This window comes from Ambystoma mexicanum, chromosome 6p (genome assembly GCF_040938575.1).
Source record: "Ambystoma mexicanum isolate Mex_15411 chromosome 6p, UKY_AmexF1_1, whole genome shotgun sequence".
In the NCBI taxonomy this organism is placed as follows: domain Eukaryota; kingdom Metazoa; phylum Chordata; class Amphibia; order Caudata; family Ambystomatidae; genus Ambystoma; species Ambystoma mexicanum.
In genome coordinates this window covers 1,305,600,684-1,305,618,434 of record NC_090935.1, presented here as the reverse complement: position 1 = coordinate 1,305,618,434, position 17,751 = coordinate 1,305,600,684, and the positions used below count along the sequence as shown (strand labels likewise).

The following is a 17,751-nucleotide window of genomic DNA, read 5'->3' as shown; positions in this document are numbered from 1 at the left end:
GGCAGCTGCCTCTTTGCCTTGAGCCGTTGCCGCAGCCGCTCCCAAACAGTCATGAGGCCATGTCCCATGGTTCGCCGGTTGGGTGCAGAGTGTCTCAGCATCTCCAAGAATGTCAAGCCTTTACTTCGGATGCGGGGGTTCTGGATACAATCGCCCATGGCTACTGCCTTCCCTTCCCTTCCCTTCCTAAAGCAGCCTCACGACAACCCACCGTGGAATCCCTTTTGAAGCTTCCGGATCTGCTCCTTGTGCAGGAAATCTTGACCTGCTAGAGAAAAGCGCTATAGAACTGGTGCCTGTAGCGGAGAGGAACAAAGGATGGTATTCCCCTTATTTTTTTATCCCAAAGAAAGACTGGGAATTGAGACCCATCCTGGACTTGCGTTGGTTGAACATATTTCTCAGGAAGGACAAGTTCAAGATGGTCACCCTTTCTCAAGTCCTCCAGGCCCTTCAACTTCAGGATTGGTTGGTGTCTCTGGACCTACAGGATGCTTACTTTCATGTGCCGATTCATCCCAAGCACAAAGTACCTTAGGTTAGCGGCTGGCGACTCGCACTTTCAGGTCCTGCCATTCAGATTGACCTCCGCCCTGAGGGTCTTCACCAAGCCAACGGTGGTGGCGGCAGTGTATCTCAGGTGAGGGGGGATTCAAGTCTACCCCTACCTGGATGACTGGCTGATCCGTGCGCGTTCTCCCGAGCAAGCATTGGATCAACTCGGTCTCACCTGCCGCTCCCTCCACAGGCTGGGCTTCTCCCTCAATTTCAAGAAATCGCATCTGACACCTTCCCAACAGCTACAGTACATCAGGGCTGTGCTGGGCACGTCCTTGGAGAAGTGCTCTCCTCCCAAGGTGAGGGCTCCCCACGTTGTGCAGATGGTGGACAAGTTTCAACATGCCTAGCGTCTCCCAGCTTTCGAATTCTTAAGGTTGCTCGGCCTCATGGCATCCTGCATTTTTCTGGTGCCAGAGGCCAGGCTGAGGATGAGAGCCTTGCAGTGGGTCCTCAAGATGCAGTAGTAGCAATTCTCAAGCAAGAAGTCGTATCCTGTTCAGATTCCAATCTCGGTTTCCCAGCATCTTCTGTGGTGGGCCAATGAAGGGAACCTAATGAAGGGGAAGCCCTTTTGGCAACCATGGCCGGAGTTGACTGTAGTGACAGATGCTTCCCTCACAGGATGGGGTGCTCATGCCGACGACTTGACCGCCAGTGGTCGATGGTCTCCATCGGAGTCCAAACTCCACATCAACCTGTTAGAGCTGAGGGCCAGCAGGCTAGCCCTGAAGGCTTTTCTGCCGTCAGTGCGGGGGAAGTGTGTCCTGATCATGACTGACAACACAGTGGCCATGCATTACCTCAACAAAAAAGGTTCGGCCAATCCCGTTGTGCATAGGGGCAATGCAGCTGGGCCATCCAGTATGGTATTTCGCTCTCGGCAGTTCACGAAAATGCAGCGGCGGATGCCCTGAGCAGGCAGAGCACGATCTCTCACGAGTTGCAGTTGGGTCAGGAGGTCCTTCTGGAGATCTTCACCCTTTGGGGAAACCCACAAGTGGATCTCTGTCACCAGTGCCAACCGGAAGTGCGAGAGATTCTGCTCATGGGAATTTCCTCCAAGCGGAGCCTTGGGAGACGCATTCGTAGTGGATTGGTCATTCCCACTGCTGTACGCATTTCCTCCAGTCCCCGTCATTCCTCAAGTGTTACGGAGGTTCGGATCCCAAATGATCCTCATTGCTCTGGTACCCGGACCTTCTAGAAATGGCCATCTGCCCTCCATGCCGTCTTCCCTACCAAGAGCATATGCTCTCGCGAGAGGGGGAGGGGGGGGACAGGTTCTCCATCCAGAGGTCAGAACTCCCAACCTTCACACTTTGTATCTGAAAGGTTGAGATATAAGGATTGGGACCTCCCGGATGGTGTGATGGAGGTGTTGCTTTCGGCCAGAAGTCCAGCAACAAAATCCCTGTACCGTCGGCTTAAGTTTTGCGACTGGTGCGGAGGACAAAATGTTGATCCTTAGCAGTGTTCCATTCCTATGGTTTTTTCTTTCTTGCTTTCTTTGGCCCACAGGGGCCTTCAAGTAGGTACCATTAAAGGTTAACTGGCGGCGCTGTCTATATTTAAGCGCTCGTCTGAACAATGTTCTTTACTGTAAGATTCCTTTGATTTCTCAATTTCTTAAAGGACTGACTGTTCCCGCTGTCCCCTTTCCAGGTGGCGGTTTGGGATTTGAATTTGGTTTTGAAATTTCTAATGGGTGCTCCATTTTAACCTTTGCACTCTTGTCCTTTGAGATTGTCCTTCAAGACCGTGTTCTTGGTTGTGGTTACTTCCGCTCGCAGAGTGAGTGAATTGCAGGCACTTTCATCTAAGCCGCCCTTTACTGTGTTCCACAAGGACAGGGTTGTACTAAGGGTACGTCCTTTCTTTCTACCTAAGGTAGTATCTGAATTTCATTTGAGCCAGAAAGTGGTTCTTCCTCCTTTCTATCCTCCTCCTCCTCATCCTGGTAAGGAAGAGGAGCGACTCCATATGTTGGATCCTAGCAGGGCTTTGAGCTTTTATATTTCTAGGATCTCCAGGGTCAGAGTGGACAATCAACTCTTTGTGGGATTTGATGGACACCGGTTGGTCCAGGCTGTTACCAAACAGACCTTGTCCAGGTGGATTATCCTCACCATTGCTGAATGTTACCGATTGGCGAGTAATGACCCTCATGAAGGGTTGCAAGCTCATTCCACTAGGGGCGTAGCTACTTCCACAGCCCTACAACGGGGAGTTCCTGTTAGGAATATTTGTGATGCAGCCACATGGACTTCTATCCCTACCTTTGTTAAACATTATTCCCTGGATACGAGCCATGGTCAAGATATGGCCTTTGGTAAGGCGATTCTTTATTCCGCCATCAGATTGGGTACTCTACATTCTTTTCCCTCCTCCATTTACTGGTACTGCTTTGGGAGTCTCAAAGGTGTGGAATACGTTGGAGGACCCAATCCATTCAAAGAACAAGTTACTTACCAACTGATAACTTTCTTTCGATTGGATATTACTTCAACGTATTCCACATCACCCTCCCAGCCTTCCCCTCTGGAGAATTTCTTATGCGATTGCAGCTTACCTTTCCGCAAGGCTATGTGCAGTCAAGCAGGCATTTGATTGGTGCCACACATTGGGTGGGGGGGGCATAAACTGAGGCTACGGGCGCCATGCGTCCTATTTATAAGATCCGGTGACGTTGCCCTCGACGGATGCCTTCGAGGGACATCGACCCGACGCCATTGATGTAGGAAGCCCTCTGCCGAAAAAGTTTCCGAAATACACAGCTGTGGACATTACATGTCAAAGATGTGGAATACGTTGGAAGAACATCCAATCGAAAGAATGTTACCAGTTGGTAAGTAACTTTTTATTCTTTTACGCCAAGAGTCAATTTTCAATAGCAGTTGGCTAGTGGCGAGTGCACATTTTGCACCCTCTTCTGAATCCTATTAAGAAAGTAAAGCTAAAAGAAAACATTTGATTCTGGAACTTGGTATTGGAGCTCTTAAAGTGCAATGTGTGACGAATCCTTGGATGTTGTCACTTCTCCCAAAGGGGGGGAGCCACTTCCCATGAGGCCAGGGAGGTGAGGCTGCTTACCCGATAGTCCCCCTGGGGATAGTACTCGGCGGTAGGATCTCATGAGGGAGAGACTCCCACCTCTGGGGAGAGGGACGCCCATCCAAGGGAGATGCGGTATTCCAACCCTATAGCCCCCTCGCATGTATGCTCATATCCACTGCCCTCCACCTCCATATTACCATACCACCCTATGTGTTTATGCAAGGCCATTGGGCTGACCTCTATCTACTGAGATGAGGAAGAGGACAGATGGCCCAACTAAACCCCATTGGACTCCCAACTGAGGTGAAGAGGAGGCACAGAGCCAGTAAGAATACCTTGCTGAACAGTAAACACCATTCCAGCGTTCCGCAGAGGAGGGACTGGTAGGTTAACATAAACACTGATGAAGGGCTTACAGAACTGTCAGATGCTGGAGGTACTTCGTGGCTGAGAGTGACAGCTGCACCAGCAGCTGAAGCAGAAGGACCGTCCAGCCCAGGCGATTCCTACGAGATGCAGAGAAGAAGAAATCACTCCGGTCTTGAAGGAACGAAGAACCCGGTCGCGTGGAGTGAACCTGGCACAGCACTGGGAGCAGGAGGCCGATACCAGGAATGAGAAGCATGGGACCAGAGCCGGCAGACAAACACCTGCGCAGCCTGGTGAAAACCTGCACGCACCTGAGGATCAACAGAGCGTCCAGAGGCCTGTGAAGGTAAAGGGCTAGATTCTGGTGCCGGTGGGGGCTTGGAAAAGCAGGGTCTGGGACCCACATACAGAAATGAGGTAGATTCCTTGTGACAGTATTTGTCGAGAGAGGCAGCCATGTTGGTCAGAATAAAACTGAAGCGAAGCCGGGTCTGGGACCCACATGGAGAAATGGGGTATCTTTCTTGTGACAGTACTTGGCAAGAGTGGGAGCCAAGTTGGTCAAACTAAGGAGCAACAGAGACCAAGGTTGGAGACCCCACAGAACTACGATGTCCTCCTGGCAACTCTTGGAGAATAAACCAAGTGGGCTGAACTAAAGAGAGGGAGAGGAGGATCTGAGATCCCTTAACATTGTGAACTGCAAACCAAGCCTGAGAAAAAGGCGAGGGGAAAGGGAGTCATTCCCCATTGCAAAGTAAGCCTGGAAAGAGGGCCAGGGGAAGGGAGTCATTCCCCTGGCATTGTGAAAATACTGAGAGCAACATACCTGGATAAGGAAGGCATTCTCCAGGAACCCAATAGTGAAGAAAAAACTATGGGTGATGAGGAATGTCGATGTTGGAGTTGTAACTTTTATCTGGAACATTGTTTCATGCCTCGGAAAGGGTTTGAGACCTGGGGAAGGGGGAGGCATTGCTCAGGTAAAGAGCCCAACTACAATTGAGCTACAATCCACTGTCCGAAGAAGGGAGTCCTTCTTCTGGACCATGAAGATCCACTACCTCCTTTTGTCTTCAGTTACAAGTTTAAGGGATAGAAGCAGGGTTTTGACACAGGACGGTAGACTCTTGATTTACTTATAATTCTTTTCTGACCTGCTTTATACCAGCGGGTGGCTTCTAAGGGTGGGGATCGGGATTCAAACCTGTTTTGTGCTGCGTTGCCATGGTTTCAGGACAAACGCGTTGCCACAGCGCTATCCTTTATACATACTGGCTGAATACTTGGTACTAGGTTTTCTTGTTTTGTGATTAATAAATGCTCATGCCAACAACCATGCCACCTGTGTGTCGGTCTCCTCCTTCTGCACCCTTACAAGGGAAAATGTGAAACTCATGCAAAACATTGTATTATGTAACTTTCGTAGACATAATAAAGTAATAAGTTGGGTCTTTGTTGCCAAAATGATCCTAAAGAGACACTTGAGAATAATCCTTTACTCTGCAATTGGGAATCCCAGATCCAGAAAGTAGTAATTGATCTTGAATCAAAAGACTGGGAAAACCAAGCAAGGCCAGGTGAAGGTACTATACCGCCTGGCATATTTCTAAAAAGAAAATGTTAAAAAAAAATAAAAACCTTTACACCTAATATGTATGGTTTACATTCTCATTTTTTGTGTTAGTCACATAAGGCAGCAGCTAAGCCACAAAGGGGCCAATGTGGGAAGAGACATCATATTTACCTTTACTTAAGTTGTACTGGTCCTGAGAAGACTTTATTGACCCACCACTTAAATCTTACCCAGTTCGGCCTGGCGATTGGGTAGATGACATTTTTTTGGCATTTAGTAAAACACGCCAATACTTTGTACTTCCAGAGTGAGATGAAAAAGGAGGCTTCAATGGAGATTGAAAGCATCCTAAGAAAAAGCCACACAGTCTGTTTTGTCAGACCTCTCAATACAAAACCAAGGAAAAGACTATTAAATGTTGATGCCCACTTTGTACTCTAGAAAGTGGGTACTTGGTGGTTCACATGTTGCATAATTTTCACAAGACGGACAGGATGTACTGTCCAATCTCTCATACTGGTAGAACATGTCCTCCTGCCTACCAATAAGCCATCCACTTTTTGACCATTCTCTCCACTACAGGTATTCGTAGAGACACCTGGATGAAACTTTTGTTCTCTATACGCCGCAGCATATAAAAGGAACATCAGCATAAAGACATTTCACCCCCTGCTTTGAACTACAATTTATGAACTGTCCTTGATAGCTCAAAGAACACTCCGACTCCCAGAGATGGTTCAAGGGTTTTTGTTTTCTTTGGCAGGGCAGTATGGCTGTCCCTTGCTCTCTCTCATCTAGAGTGTTTTCCACCCTAGCCCAGGGTTAGTCCCCAGGGTAGTATATAGAGAATATTGTCCCCTGCTGCTTAATCTTAAATTGTCTTCTTTTTGAGGCCCCTTCCTCACCCCCAGGACTTCATAAACTAGCCCTACAGTATTGAAGTGGTTAGTAGCTAAGAGGTTTAGGGAATGTGCCTTTCAGATTTCCTATCCGACTGTCTCCTCCCCGTCAACACCTGATTCTTCTCTCCCTGTCTGGGACTGTTATGGTCTCCTCTCTACTCTCCTGCATCCAACTCCACCCACCTCGTCTCCTTCCCCATACGTCTTCCTTGTCTGTGTCTGATGTCTCTCACTCCTACTAATAATTGCCTCCAACACTCAATGTTATGACTCGCTTCTGGGTACTACTACTACTACTCTCAATACCACTGGCTCACTAACCAAAACCTCAACTTTACTTTAATTCACATGCATGCTCCAGTCCACTGCCCTTCCTCCTGCTGGTCTCTTGGTCTGCCACTGACCTCACCCGAACAAACCACAATTTGATTGCTTCCTGATTCCCACTTTATCCTCCCCAGCCTTCTCTCACTGGCCCCTGCCAATCTGGTCCTGCCTTCCCCGCCCAAGAAGTGTTACTAACGCTGGAAGTTATAAAATAGCGGGTTAAGTCCTGCCTCTTTAAACCACAGGGGGACCTCACGCTGCAACATTAGCAGCCCATCTGTTCCAGTTGTGTTAAAAGGAGGTCACGGTATGGCAATCGCCAAGTTAAATGGATGTTTGATGTGCTATCGCTGCATCTTGTCAAGTCTTTATAATATGCTTTGATTAGCTGTTCTGCTACGGTGCGTACTGTTGCTGGAGAATGGTGAGTGGCGTCAGGCGGCCAAGTAAGCTCTGTTTTTTTTGTCTGTTGGCTGTCTCTCCCTCTGCTGGTTCAGGGCCACGTATGATGGTAGGCAGATGGGTGCCGATGGGTTGATTTTTCTCGGTGGTCTTTCCATTTTGCTGCTGCATTCAATTTGCTTCTAGGAAAGAAAAAGCGAACTTTCCAGCGTCTTTTTCGGGAGGCATGGTGTGATGCAAGTTGGGACTGCACATATATAAACGGGCACTTGGGGAGGGGTCAGGAAATGGGGGGCCTCTCAACTGACCTGCCTTGGGTAGGATTGGCTCTGGCTTCCACCCTGATGGGCTTCCCCATCCCCTTGCGACAGATTACTGACCTTGCCACAGAATATACAGATCATTTCAACCACAGGTCCTTCGTCAGACTTCCCCCAAAATACCAGAATTTAGAAGATTGGGTAGGTTTTCAAGCGTCCCCATGCAAGCACCACTCCCCCACCCAAGAGTTTACACCACCACCAAAGTAAAATGTATTTTGGTGGCTAGAGGCCATTGTAATTTAATTTCCGTCACTAGTGAACCAGCTCTTGTGACCCTCCCATCGGATGCCTTCCATCAGCCTGCTCATTCTCATCCTTCTCACTATATCCCTGCCCTTTACCAGGAGACTCTAGGTACACACCTTAATTACTCCCCCACTTGCACTCCCTTTCTGGAATCCCACCCTTTTCTAATATTTGCTTCCCCCATCTCCCAAGTGACCCACACGTTGCTCTACCCGCTCCTATTCTGAACTCCTCTACACATCCTGTTTCCCTGCCAGAAACACCCTTCCAGTCTTGACCAATCTTGACTCTTTATTTCACTCCATGGTTGAGTGCTGTGGAATATAAAATCCATCTGGATCAATGTCTGCTTTTTTATCAGTTACAACTCCCAGCTTCCCCATCATTCAAGGATGGCCATCATCGAAACCTGTATGCAGCAAAAATAGCAGCCCCCTGGTCTCATGCCTCTACCTTCTTCCATTCACGTCACTTTCCAAGAAAGGGTGTTTGGTATGTCCCTTGATCTGCAAAGACACACACCCATGACTCTGCTTCACTCCCTAGTCTTTTAAACACATTGATTGCAACTCTTTGCTCAAGCATTTCTTGCAATAATGAACTTTCAGCCTTCTTACCCTTAAACTGTTTTTTCCAAGATCTCAAGCTTTTTTTAAAGTTTATTTTTTACTCTATACCGTTGATGGCAGCGCCATCCCCTCTCGCTGTCCCAACACCGTCCCTATAAAACATGGTTTATGCATTTGTCATGGTGTCCCATTTGGAATTGTAAGGCTTCCAATCTTTGGATTTCCCAGGTATCCAGGCATGCTTATGTGCAGTGTTTCACGTTGAATCCCTTCTTTTTAGCCAAATAAATACATGACACACTTAAACTGATAGTTTGTAAAATGAGCATTTTTACAAAGGGGGGGGTGTGGGGCTGAGGCATGCATGGGCACAGACTTCCATTTATTTATATTTTCCCAAAGATTCTATACTTAGGGTAAATATATCCCCAGCTTCTGTAGGAAGAGCAACATGGGCTACTAGAACAAGAGTCATTACTGTGAGCAATGTTTACATTTTCCACAGATCCACCCTATTGGCCTATTCATTCAGTCCTCGTTTTCTTAGTAGTTTTTGTCCTTTAAAGCTTTTTTTATTCCTGCAGCTGATGGAATTCTGATGTTTGCAGTCGAACAAAACTGCATTTCAAGCTGACCTGTATTACTGAAAAATTCACTTTGATCATACATTACTCTGAATGTCTGCATGAGACTACAAGCTATTTTTGTTATGCATTGTAAATAGAGTTGCATTCTGATGTGCATGTGTGATAACCCTGCTGTTCAGTGCTGCGCACAACTGAGATCGATTCTTTTTTCAGTTGTTGCATCCCCAAAACGTAGGGTACCCAGTAATTTACTGAGATTATAACCTGAAAATATCTAGACCACATTTACTCGGATGGCTTTTTGATTCCAAATATTTACTTTAAATAATGTTTTTATGGTGCCTGCTGGGGATGTGGTTAAGTAGCAATCATACAAAGTATTTTCTTTTCCTCTGACAGGTTTAATCTTCCGATATCCAGAAATAGATTACGATGCCTTCCCACTCTCTGAATCTGTGCCTTTATTTTGCCTTCCCATGGGAGCGACTATTGAATGTTGGGCTCCTCAAACCAGATATCCCCTTCCGATTTTCTCAACGTTTGTCCTGACCGGTTCTACTGCAGAAAAGGTATGTGTAATGTTTAGAGTTTAACTTTAACCCTCTTTTTTTAAATCCTTTGTATGGTGCAGATCAACATTCCTGGGCATGTTGATTGCTTCTCGTCTGCTATGGATGTTGCCTTTTGCAATGGTGTATTGTAGTTGTAAAATGTATAGGTATTGTAAAAGGTATTATCCCTTCTGGGCTCAAACGGTTGTGTGTGCGAGTCTTCCTAATTTGGCAATAACCAAATCATTGGTTGTAGTACCAATTTGGAATGAGTGCATTAGTAAAGAGATCTCTACTAAATTGCTTAGGCCCTGTATAACGAACAAGACCATGTAGCCTCAACACCCCTACGTTATAATGTGCTTTAGGAGGCCATGATTACCACGGTCTAGAAATGCTCCATGATGGACTGCACGGATTAACCTTACATGGACAAGGGGACTGCTCATGTAGCTACTATACATATTTGAAAAACTTGAAATGAGTTCTAGTGCAACATTATGATGTACAGTAATCTGGCCCTAAAAAGGAGATTTAGCCTTTGCAGATGTACTCATTTTAGATGTTATTCATAGATAGTGGGTAGATATTCACTTTCTCCAGGTATACAAAGGCTAGAAATGCAGGGGAATGATTACAAATAACATGTCCGTTTTATTTTCACACTGATTCCCAGAGTTATAAATGCAAGTATTAGTAAATTACAATAAAGTTTTATTGTAATACGACCGATTACTGGATGATTCCTTCGTCTTTTCTCAGTGATCTTCACACCACTTTAAGCAAGGTTCCAAATTTTGTGATTAGATGGCAAAGGTGCCTTTTCTTCATTTCTATTGACCACCTTATGGATCGTTGTTGCCATGGCATGCAGAACCCTGAATGGAAGAGTGCGAGGTTGGGCTATTTGACTTTAAACAGGGACTGCTGCGCACCAAAGGATACATTTTGTCTAAAACCTGACCCTGTGTCACGTAGCTGAAGTGACGGGGATCTGCAGCCCTTCTTAAAGATATTGAGGCTTGTCCCACTCAGTCTCATTGCTTTCCTGGTCAACATCAAGGTATGCTTCAAGATTGGGGTCTTCCGTCCCTGAATAGTTATAAAGATGGCAAGAAGGTCTTCTTCAGGGGCTACAGCCCCAACATAATAGTTGTTGAGCAACATACCAATGTTCAGACTTTGTTTGACACTAAGGTGTCACTAAATGTTGCAAGACTTCAATTATCTAAGGTACACCGCAATGTAGGTGATTCGTGTAACGCACTCTTCAGGCTTAAGTGTCTTTGTAATGGAGCCCTAACTGGCTGGAAACACCTTTGAGAAAAAGTAACAAGCTTTTTCTGTTTTACCATGCAGAGGTTTGTCTGACGAAATTCCTCACACGTGCCCTACATTTGCTGATGGCATCATAGCCTTAAGTCTATCATGTACGGCTTTACAAAAGGGTGTTCCTTATTTATTAACAATTATAAAGTGCACATCAGCCCGGAGGCATTGTGGCGCTGTTACAGACAATGAGAATCGTTGCTGGTTACAAAAAAACGTAGTTACCGGAATGTGAAGCAGTAGTCGGCCAAGTTAACCAGAGGTGAAGAATAGTCATACAGGTTAACACGAGGAACAAGAGTATGCAGAGAGGGGCGATTTACCAGTGCCCATTATCTTAGTTATTTGATTTTTAAGGTCTAGGAGCGCGGTTTCAGTACCATGGCCTTTGCGGAAACCTGATTGCCTTTTGGCTAGGATGATGTTCGACTCTATGTAGTGTTGGCTCTGGTTGTGGGCTACTTTATCTAGGATCTTGAGAAGGAAGGGGACGGTGGTGATGGGGCAGTAGTTATTACGGGAAGTGGGGTCAAGGGATGTTTTTTTTTTTTTTTTTTTTTTTTTTTGAAAGGGGCGGCCCAGGCTTCCTTGAGGTTGGATGGGACCGTAGCTGCTGAGGAGGAGGCGTTGATGAATGCAGTGCTGATAGGAGCCAGGGATTTGGCGCAGTCTTTGATGTTAGGGTGGCAGGTGTCCCCTTTACACACGGATGGTTTGAGATGTTGGAGTATATTTATGACTACCGGTTCTGAGAAGTCTCTGAAGGAGAAGAGAGGGGCGGGAGGTTTGTGGGGGTGGTGCTGTGCGTTGCCTGATGGACGGGTTTGTGGAGTGCCTTGCATTGTGATTGAATTTTATCTTGAAGATTTTAAATTTTCTTTAGCATGGCAGCCTGTATGCTCGAGCACCTGTCTTCGTCTTTGATGATCTCATCGGAGCTGGTGGATGGGGTGATGAGGTCTTTAAAGATAGAGAACATTTCCTTCTATTTGGAGTTAGCATTGGTGATATGGTGGTTGAAGGAGTCAGACTTGGCTTTGAATAGGTCTTTTTTGTATTGCGTTGAGAGCCTTTTGAATTCTTCCCACGTGGCATCACTAGGCTTTGCCTGCCATTTGGTTGGAGCTAGACGTTTGCTGGTGCAGAGGGCTAGTAGGTCTTCATTGAACCAAGAATTGATGTGCATGGATTTTTTTTCCTTTTTGGCTTCGATCGGGGCTATGGCGTCAATGGCTCTGGTAAGGGTGTGGGCATAGATATTGGTGAGCCAGCTGGGGTCTCTTGTGAAGGGAGGTTTAAGTTCTGGGACATCCAGGTAGGGGAGAAGGTTGTTCTTGGTTAATTTTGGGGAGCTTCTGACCATGGCTGTCAGAGTCTGAGTACTTTAGAAGGGGGGGGATCGGTGGGAACTGTGAATTGGATGCAATTGTAATCAGTCCATGGGTAGGTCGTGTTGGAGATAACGGTGGAGGAGCAGTTGAGATCTGCCACCCAATCTAGAGTGCTGCCTTTATCGTGAGTCGGGCTTGTGACTTTTTGTAAGAAGCCAAGGTCTTTGAGATTTTTGGCTGGGGCTATTTTGTCCTTTGGGTCGTTGAGACCTAGATTAAAATCTTAGAGTAGGATAGTTTTTGTGGAGCTTTTTAAGTTATTGCCTCGATATGGAGAAGGTGCCCTCTGAAATCAGGAGTTGTGCATGGGGGTCTGTAGATGTGAATATTAACTGTACAGTTGGGGGAGAGGGACAGTTTAGCTGAGGGGAAGTCAGTTACCTTCCCATTGGTGATCGCATCGCACCTAATGGAAAGTGTATCCTCATGGGAGATGTGCATCCTTGTGTATTTCCCCTGTGGGAGATATTCGGAATGTCATTCATTGAAATGTTTTAGAACAATTAATCAAAAACACTCTGAACCACATTTCTGATGTTTGTTAATCTGCTTAGAATCACATGCTGTGCATAGGTCCGACATCCAGTGGTCACTGCGGAGTATTGCATTTTGTTTTTCGTAGTCGAAAAGGGGACGTCGACAAGGCGTGTCTGTAACACTATCCCTATAGTGACGTGCGTTGTACGCACAACCCCTCGCGCGTCGAGGTCCCTCAGATTGTTTTTTTCTGCTCAGCTACTGGTCGCCTTTATGCGGAGCTCCTCGAGAGACATTGCCAAATAGTTTCTTCGACCTTTGGTCGTTTGTTATTAATATCAATAACGTAGATCCCTCCCTCGACGCAGAGCTGTTTCTCCACCGAGCAAGATCTTCGACGGAAGGACGAGCGGAGGGGATCCTTCGGCGCTGCCGAACAAGTGGCCAGGCCTCGCCAGCCATACACAGTAGGGAGAGTGGGGTTTTGTGGCCTTTCTTTCTTTTCTTTAAGAATGCCTTTCTCTTTCCCCTCCCTCTCTTTCGAGGTCGTAGTCACTCTTATTGCCCTCAGCTATGGAGAGGACGCCATTTAGGTTTTGCCCGCTTTGCAAGGGTAAATATACCTGGAAGGATGAGCACAAACGGTGCAACCGTTGCTTACCCCTCGATACCAGGACGGCGGCTTTGCGGCCTGTAAATTACTAAAGCCCAAAACTCTAAAAGACCGCAGGGTCAAAAGGTGGGCGGCCTACGCCATGTCTAGGCCTGACTCCTCGCCCGCTGCCGCCGCTGAGTGTGACGAGGACAGTGACTACACGGCCCCCGTAACGGAGGCTGTAGACCTTTCAAAGGAGCGTTCACTCTCCTCGTCGTCCGTCCCTGGCCCCGACAAGCCCGGCTCACACCCAGCTTATGGGGATGTACACCCCGGCGACAAGGATGCACGCGCAAAAACACCAAAGCACATACCCCCCGGCACGCATTTGTCAAAGACGAAGGCAGCCATAGCACCAACAGGGACGCCGGGCCCACCGGCGTCTTCCGTCGACCGTAAGGGTCGTCAGCCCTCCCCGCCACCGCTTCCGTGACAGGCGTCTGGGCATTCTAAAAATAAGGGCGCTAACACCAAAACCTCCGGTGACGCGCATCGCAAGAGCGCTCACGTTGCCAACAAGGGCTCGACGGGCAAGGGCTCGACGAGCAAAGGCTCGACGTTACATAGCGCGACGGCGACCGATCCCTCGGAAGAGAGAATGATCGCCGAAAGCCTTGCGCGCATAGCATCTAAGGACGGCCAGAGACGTACGGCGAGTGAGACGCCGAAAACTGCGCACAAGGCCAAAGATGCGCCGTAAAACAGATCAGGCCAGTTCCCGACGCAGACAGAAGGCCCTAGCCAGCGAGAAGGCTACTCAGAAGGCGAAGGCTCTCTTTCTTCGACGTTATGGGACAGAAACAGCCAATTACAGAAGGAAGAAACTTCTTTTTCATTCCCAGACCGTCCTGGCCGACCTCAGTGGACCTTTGAAAGGTTCCAGACCTGTATGGATAAACCACACAGGTTCATGTCCATCCCAGAAAACAGGACACCCAAGAGACCAAGGGAGGCACCCCTGGAGAGTCCAAGGGCTAAATACCAGAAGTTTTATAACCCCATACAGGAGGACATATACTCTCACAATCCCACTGAGGAAGATACCTTCTTCCAGGAGGAAGATGAGTTCACCTATGTTGAAGACCAACAAGAAGAGGAAGGTTTTCACGAGGAAACTAACCTATGTGAGGAGGTATTCCAGGAGGACACAGGCGAGGGCACCCCAAATCCCTGGCAGTCACCGGCTAGGTCGACAGACACAGGCAGTAGCAGTATAGTCATCAGGTCTACTGAAACTACACCAGTCAGGAACCCTTCGCCTGTCGATGATCAACCCACCTTCAATGCACTGCTGAAGAAGGCAGCAGCACATTTCGAAATTGAAACTGGGGAAGTCACCCCAGACACCGATTTTGTGGAGAGGATTATCAAGGAAAAAAAACCACTGGCCAAATTATACCCATCCTCGCCTCAGTTAAGAGACGTATTACACCTTTTCTTTCCACTCCTGCAGTGGTGAGAGGGGTCAATCTGAGGATTGAGAAACTGTTCTCTTCTTCTCAATCGGACCCATTATATATTAAGGGTCACTCAATCCCGGACTCCCTGGTCGTGACCAACACCAGGAAAAGGGCAGGAGTCCCACTATCTATCAGCGAGGCACCCCCAGATAAAGAGGGGAAGAAGCTGTATGCCCTAGCCAAGAGAATCACCACCTCTGCAGCATTCTCCACCAGAATCGCCAATAATAATACCCTATTGGCAAGCTACGTCGATGCTCAATGGGCTAAGCTCAAACAGGACATCGAAGAAGTTCCCGAACCCCTAAGGACTCGTTTGCTAGCTACAGTTAACGAGAGCTCTCTGGTCAATCAAAGCATCGTCAAGAATACCCTCGATGCAGCAGAGACGACTGGCCGCACTCTGGTGCAAGGAATTTTACTGAAGCGTCACGTCTGGCTTCGCAATTCCGGATTTAAGGCGGAAACACAAGCATCCCTTATTAATAAACCCTTAGAGGAGTCCAACCTCTTTGGGAGAGCAGTGGATGACGCGCTGGAGAACGCGAAGAAAGAATTTGACACAATAAAGACCTTAGACCAAATTTCAAAACCCCCTAACAGGCGGGGATTTGGTAATAAGCGCTTTTTTCGTGGACAACGCCAGCAACAAAACCAACAGTATTCTGCCAGCAACTACCAGGGTAATAGCGGCCAGTACAATCAGAGGGGTCAATGCCGTGGCAATGGAAGAGGCCGGGGTTCCACCCCCAGAGGCTCCCAAGCCACCAACACCACCAAGTGACGCGAAGATTAGCGTCCCCTCCCATGCAACGCCGGTCGGGGGCCGGTTAACATCCTTTCTTCCAGCATGGGAGGGAATAACTTCAGACCGCTGGGTACTTTCCACCGTAGCTCGCGGCTACTGTATAGAATTCAACAGTTCCCCAATATACAGAACCCCAATGGGATGCCGCATGACACCAGAACACCTCGCCATCCTTCTCCAAGAAGTGGACCAACTGCTGGAAAAAGGAGCCATAGAGGCCGTGCCTCTATCTCAGGTAATGGAAGGTATTTATTCAGTGTACTTCCTTGTACCCAAAGAGGATCTAACCATGCACCCTGTATTAGATCTGCGCCCAGCGAACAAGTTTGTCAAACCCCAAAGGTTTCGTATGGTGACCTTACAGGAAGTGATTCCACTGCTATCACAGGGAGATTACATGACAACATTGGACATGAAAGATGCATACTTTCATATTTTAATGTTGCCAGCGCACAGGAGATACCTCAGGTTCATGGTAGAGGGCAAACACTACCAGTTCAGAGTGCTACCCTTCGGAATAGCATCTGCACCAAGGGTATTCATGAAAGTACTGGCAGTGGCAGCGGCCCACCTGCGCAGGTTATCCATCCCAGTATACCCTTACCTCGACGACTGGCTCATAACGGGGGATTCTTACGAGACATGCTTCTCAAACACCCAAAAGACTGTAGACCTTTTGTTCCAACTGGGCTTCTCCATCAACGAGAGGAAGTCCAGCTTAGACCCCAGCCAAGTCAAACAATTCCTAGGGGCTCTAATTCGAACAAAGGACGGCCTCGTCTTCCCCTCCAACGAGAGGGTCCAAAACATGCTGTTTCAGATCCCCCAATATGTGGCAGGTCGAGAGGTGACGGTGCGCAAAGTGATGCGCTTGCTAGGAATGATGGCGTTGTGTATTTACTTGCTACCTCACGCGTGCCTGCCCCCAATGCAAGAGTGGCTCAGGCCAGCGGACAATGTGACGATCTAGTGGTGGTCTCGCAGGCCTTGGTTCTCTCGCTACGGTGGTGGACAAAGGAAAACCTGATAATAGGAAAACCCTTTGCCACACCCGCAGTGGAGGCCACTCTAACCACGGACGCATCCCTCACAGGATGGGGGGCTCACCTATCCCATCAGACTTCTCACGGAGTGTGGACTCCGAACGTAGCATCCAAGCACATAAACCTACTGGAGCTACTGGCGGTGTTCAAAGCACTAAAAGCCTTCCAGGAACACCTACAAGGGAAGACAGTGATGGTCATTACAGACCGCACCACAGCCATGTACTACATCAACAAGCAGGAGGGCACCCACTCTCCAGGACTGTCCAAGCTGTCTCAGAATATATGGAAGTGGGATCTCAGACACAACATGTTCCTTCTGTCACAACACGTACCAGGGGAACTCAATCTGCTAGCAGACGAACTCAGCAGAGACTTCCCCCTGCCCGAAGAGTACGAATGGCGATTGCACGAAGACATCGTCTTAGACGTCTTCACGCAATGGGGATTCCCGGAAATGGACCTGTTCGCAACTCTGGAGAACTCACAATGCCAAAGTTACGCCTCCAGGTACCCCCAGAACCAGTCCAAGGGGAACGGTCTGTCGATTCAATGGTCAGGGAAATTTGTCTACGCCTTTCCCCCGACTCCCCTTCTCAACAAAGTTGTGCACAAGATGCACCAGGAACAAATTACCATGATACTAGTGGCCCCAATGTGGGCCCGGCAGCCATGGTTCACGCACTTGATGGAGATGTCCCTATCCCCCCCAGTGAAACTTCCCTGCCTGTAAAATATGCTGTCACAGGACAAGGGCAGGACACTGCATCCATGCCCTCAGACCATGAACTTAGCAGCCTGGCTCCTGAGATCATAGAATTTGGACATCTACAACTTCCGCAGAGATGTATGGACATCCTCAGGGAAGCCAGAAAACCTAATACTCGCCACTGCTATTCTAGCAAGTGGAGATTTGTCATCTGGTGGAGAGGTAAGAGTATCAACCCGGTTGACTGCTCTCCCGCACATATTGTCCTGTACTTAACCCATTTACTGGATTCAGGTCTAGTGTTCAATTCCATTAAAGTCCACCTGGCGGCACTTTCTGCATACACCACTTCCCAACTTAGTGTCGTGGTGGAAGATACCAGTTATCAAGGCCTTCATGGAGGGGGTAAAGA

General features: G+C 47.9%; 1 protein-coding gene across 4 annotated transcripts in view; it reads left to right on the top strand.

Moving 5' to 3' along the window:
- The window catches only part of DENND4C (DENN domain containing 4C), a 2,555,958-nt gene that overhangs the window by 618,109 nt on the left and 1,920,098 nt on the right, over positions 1-17,751 (top strand). For all 4 annotated transcript variants that reach the window (XM_069625964.1, XM_069625963.1, XM_069625962.1 and 1 more), the window contains exon 5: positions 9,316-9,485. In XM_069625964.1, coding sequence (XP_069482065.1) covers positions 9,316-9,485 — 170 coding nt within the window. The remainder of the gene's footprint in view (positions 1-9,315; positions 9,486-17,751) is intronic.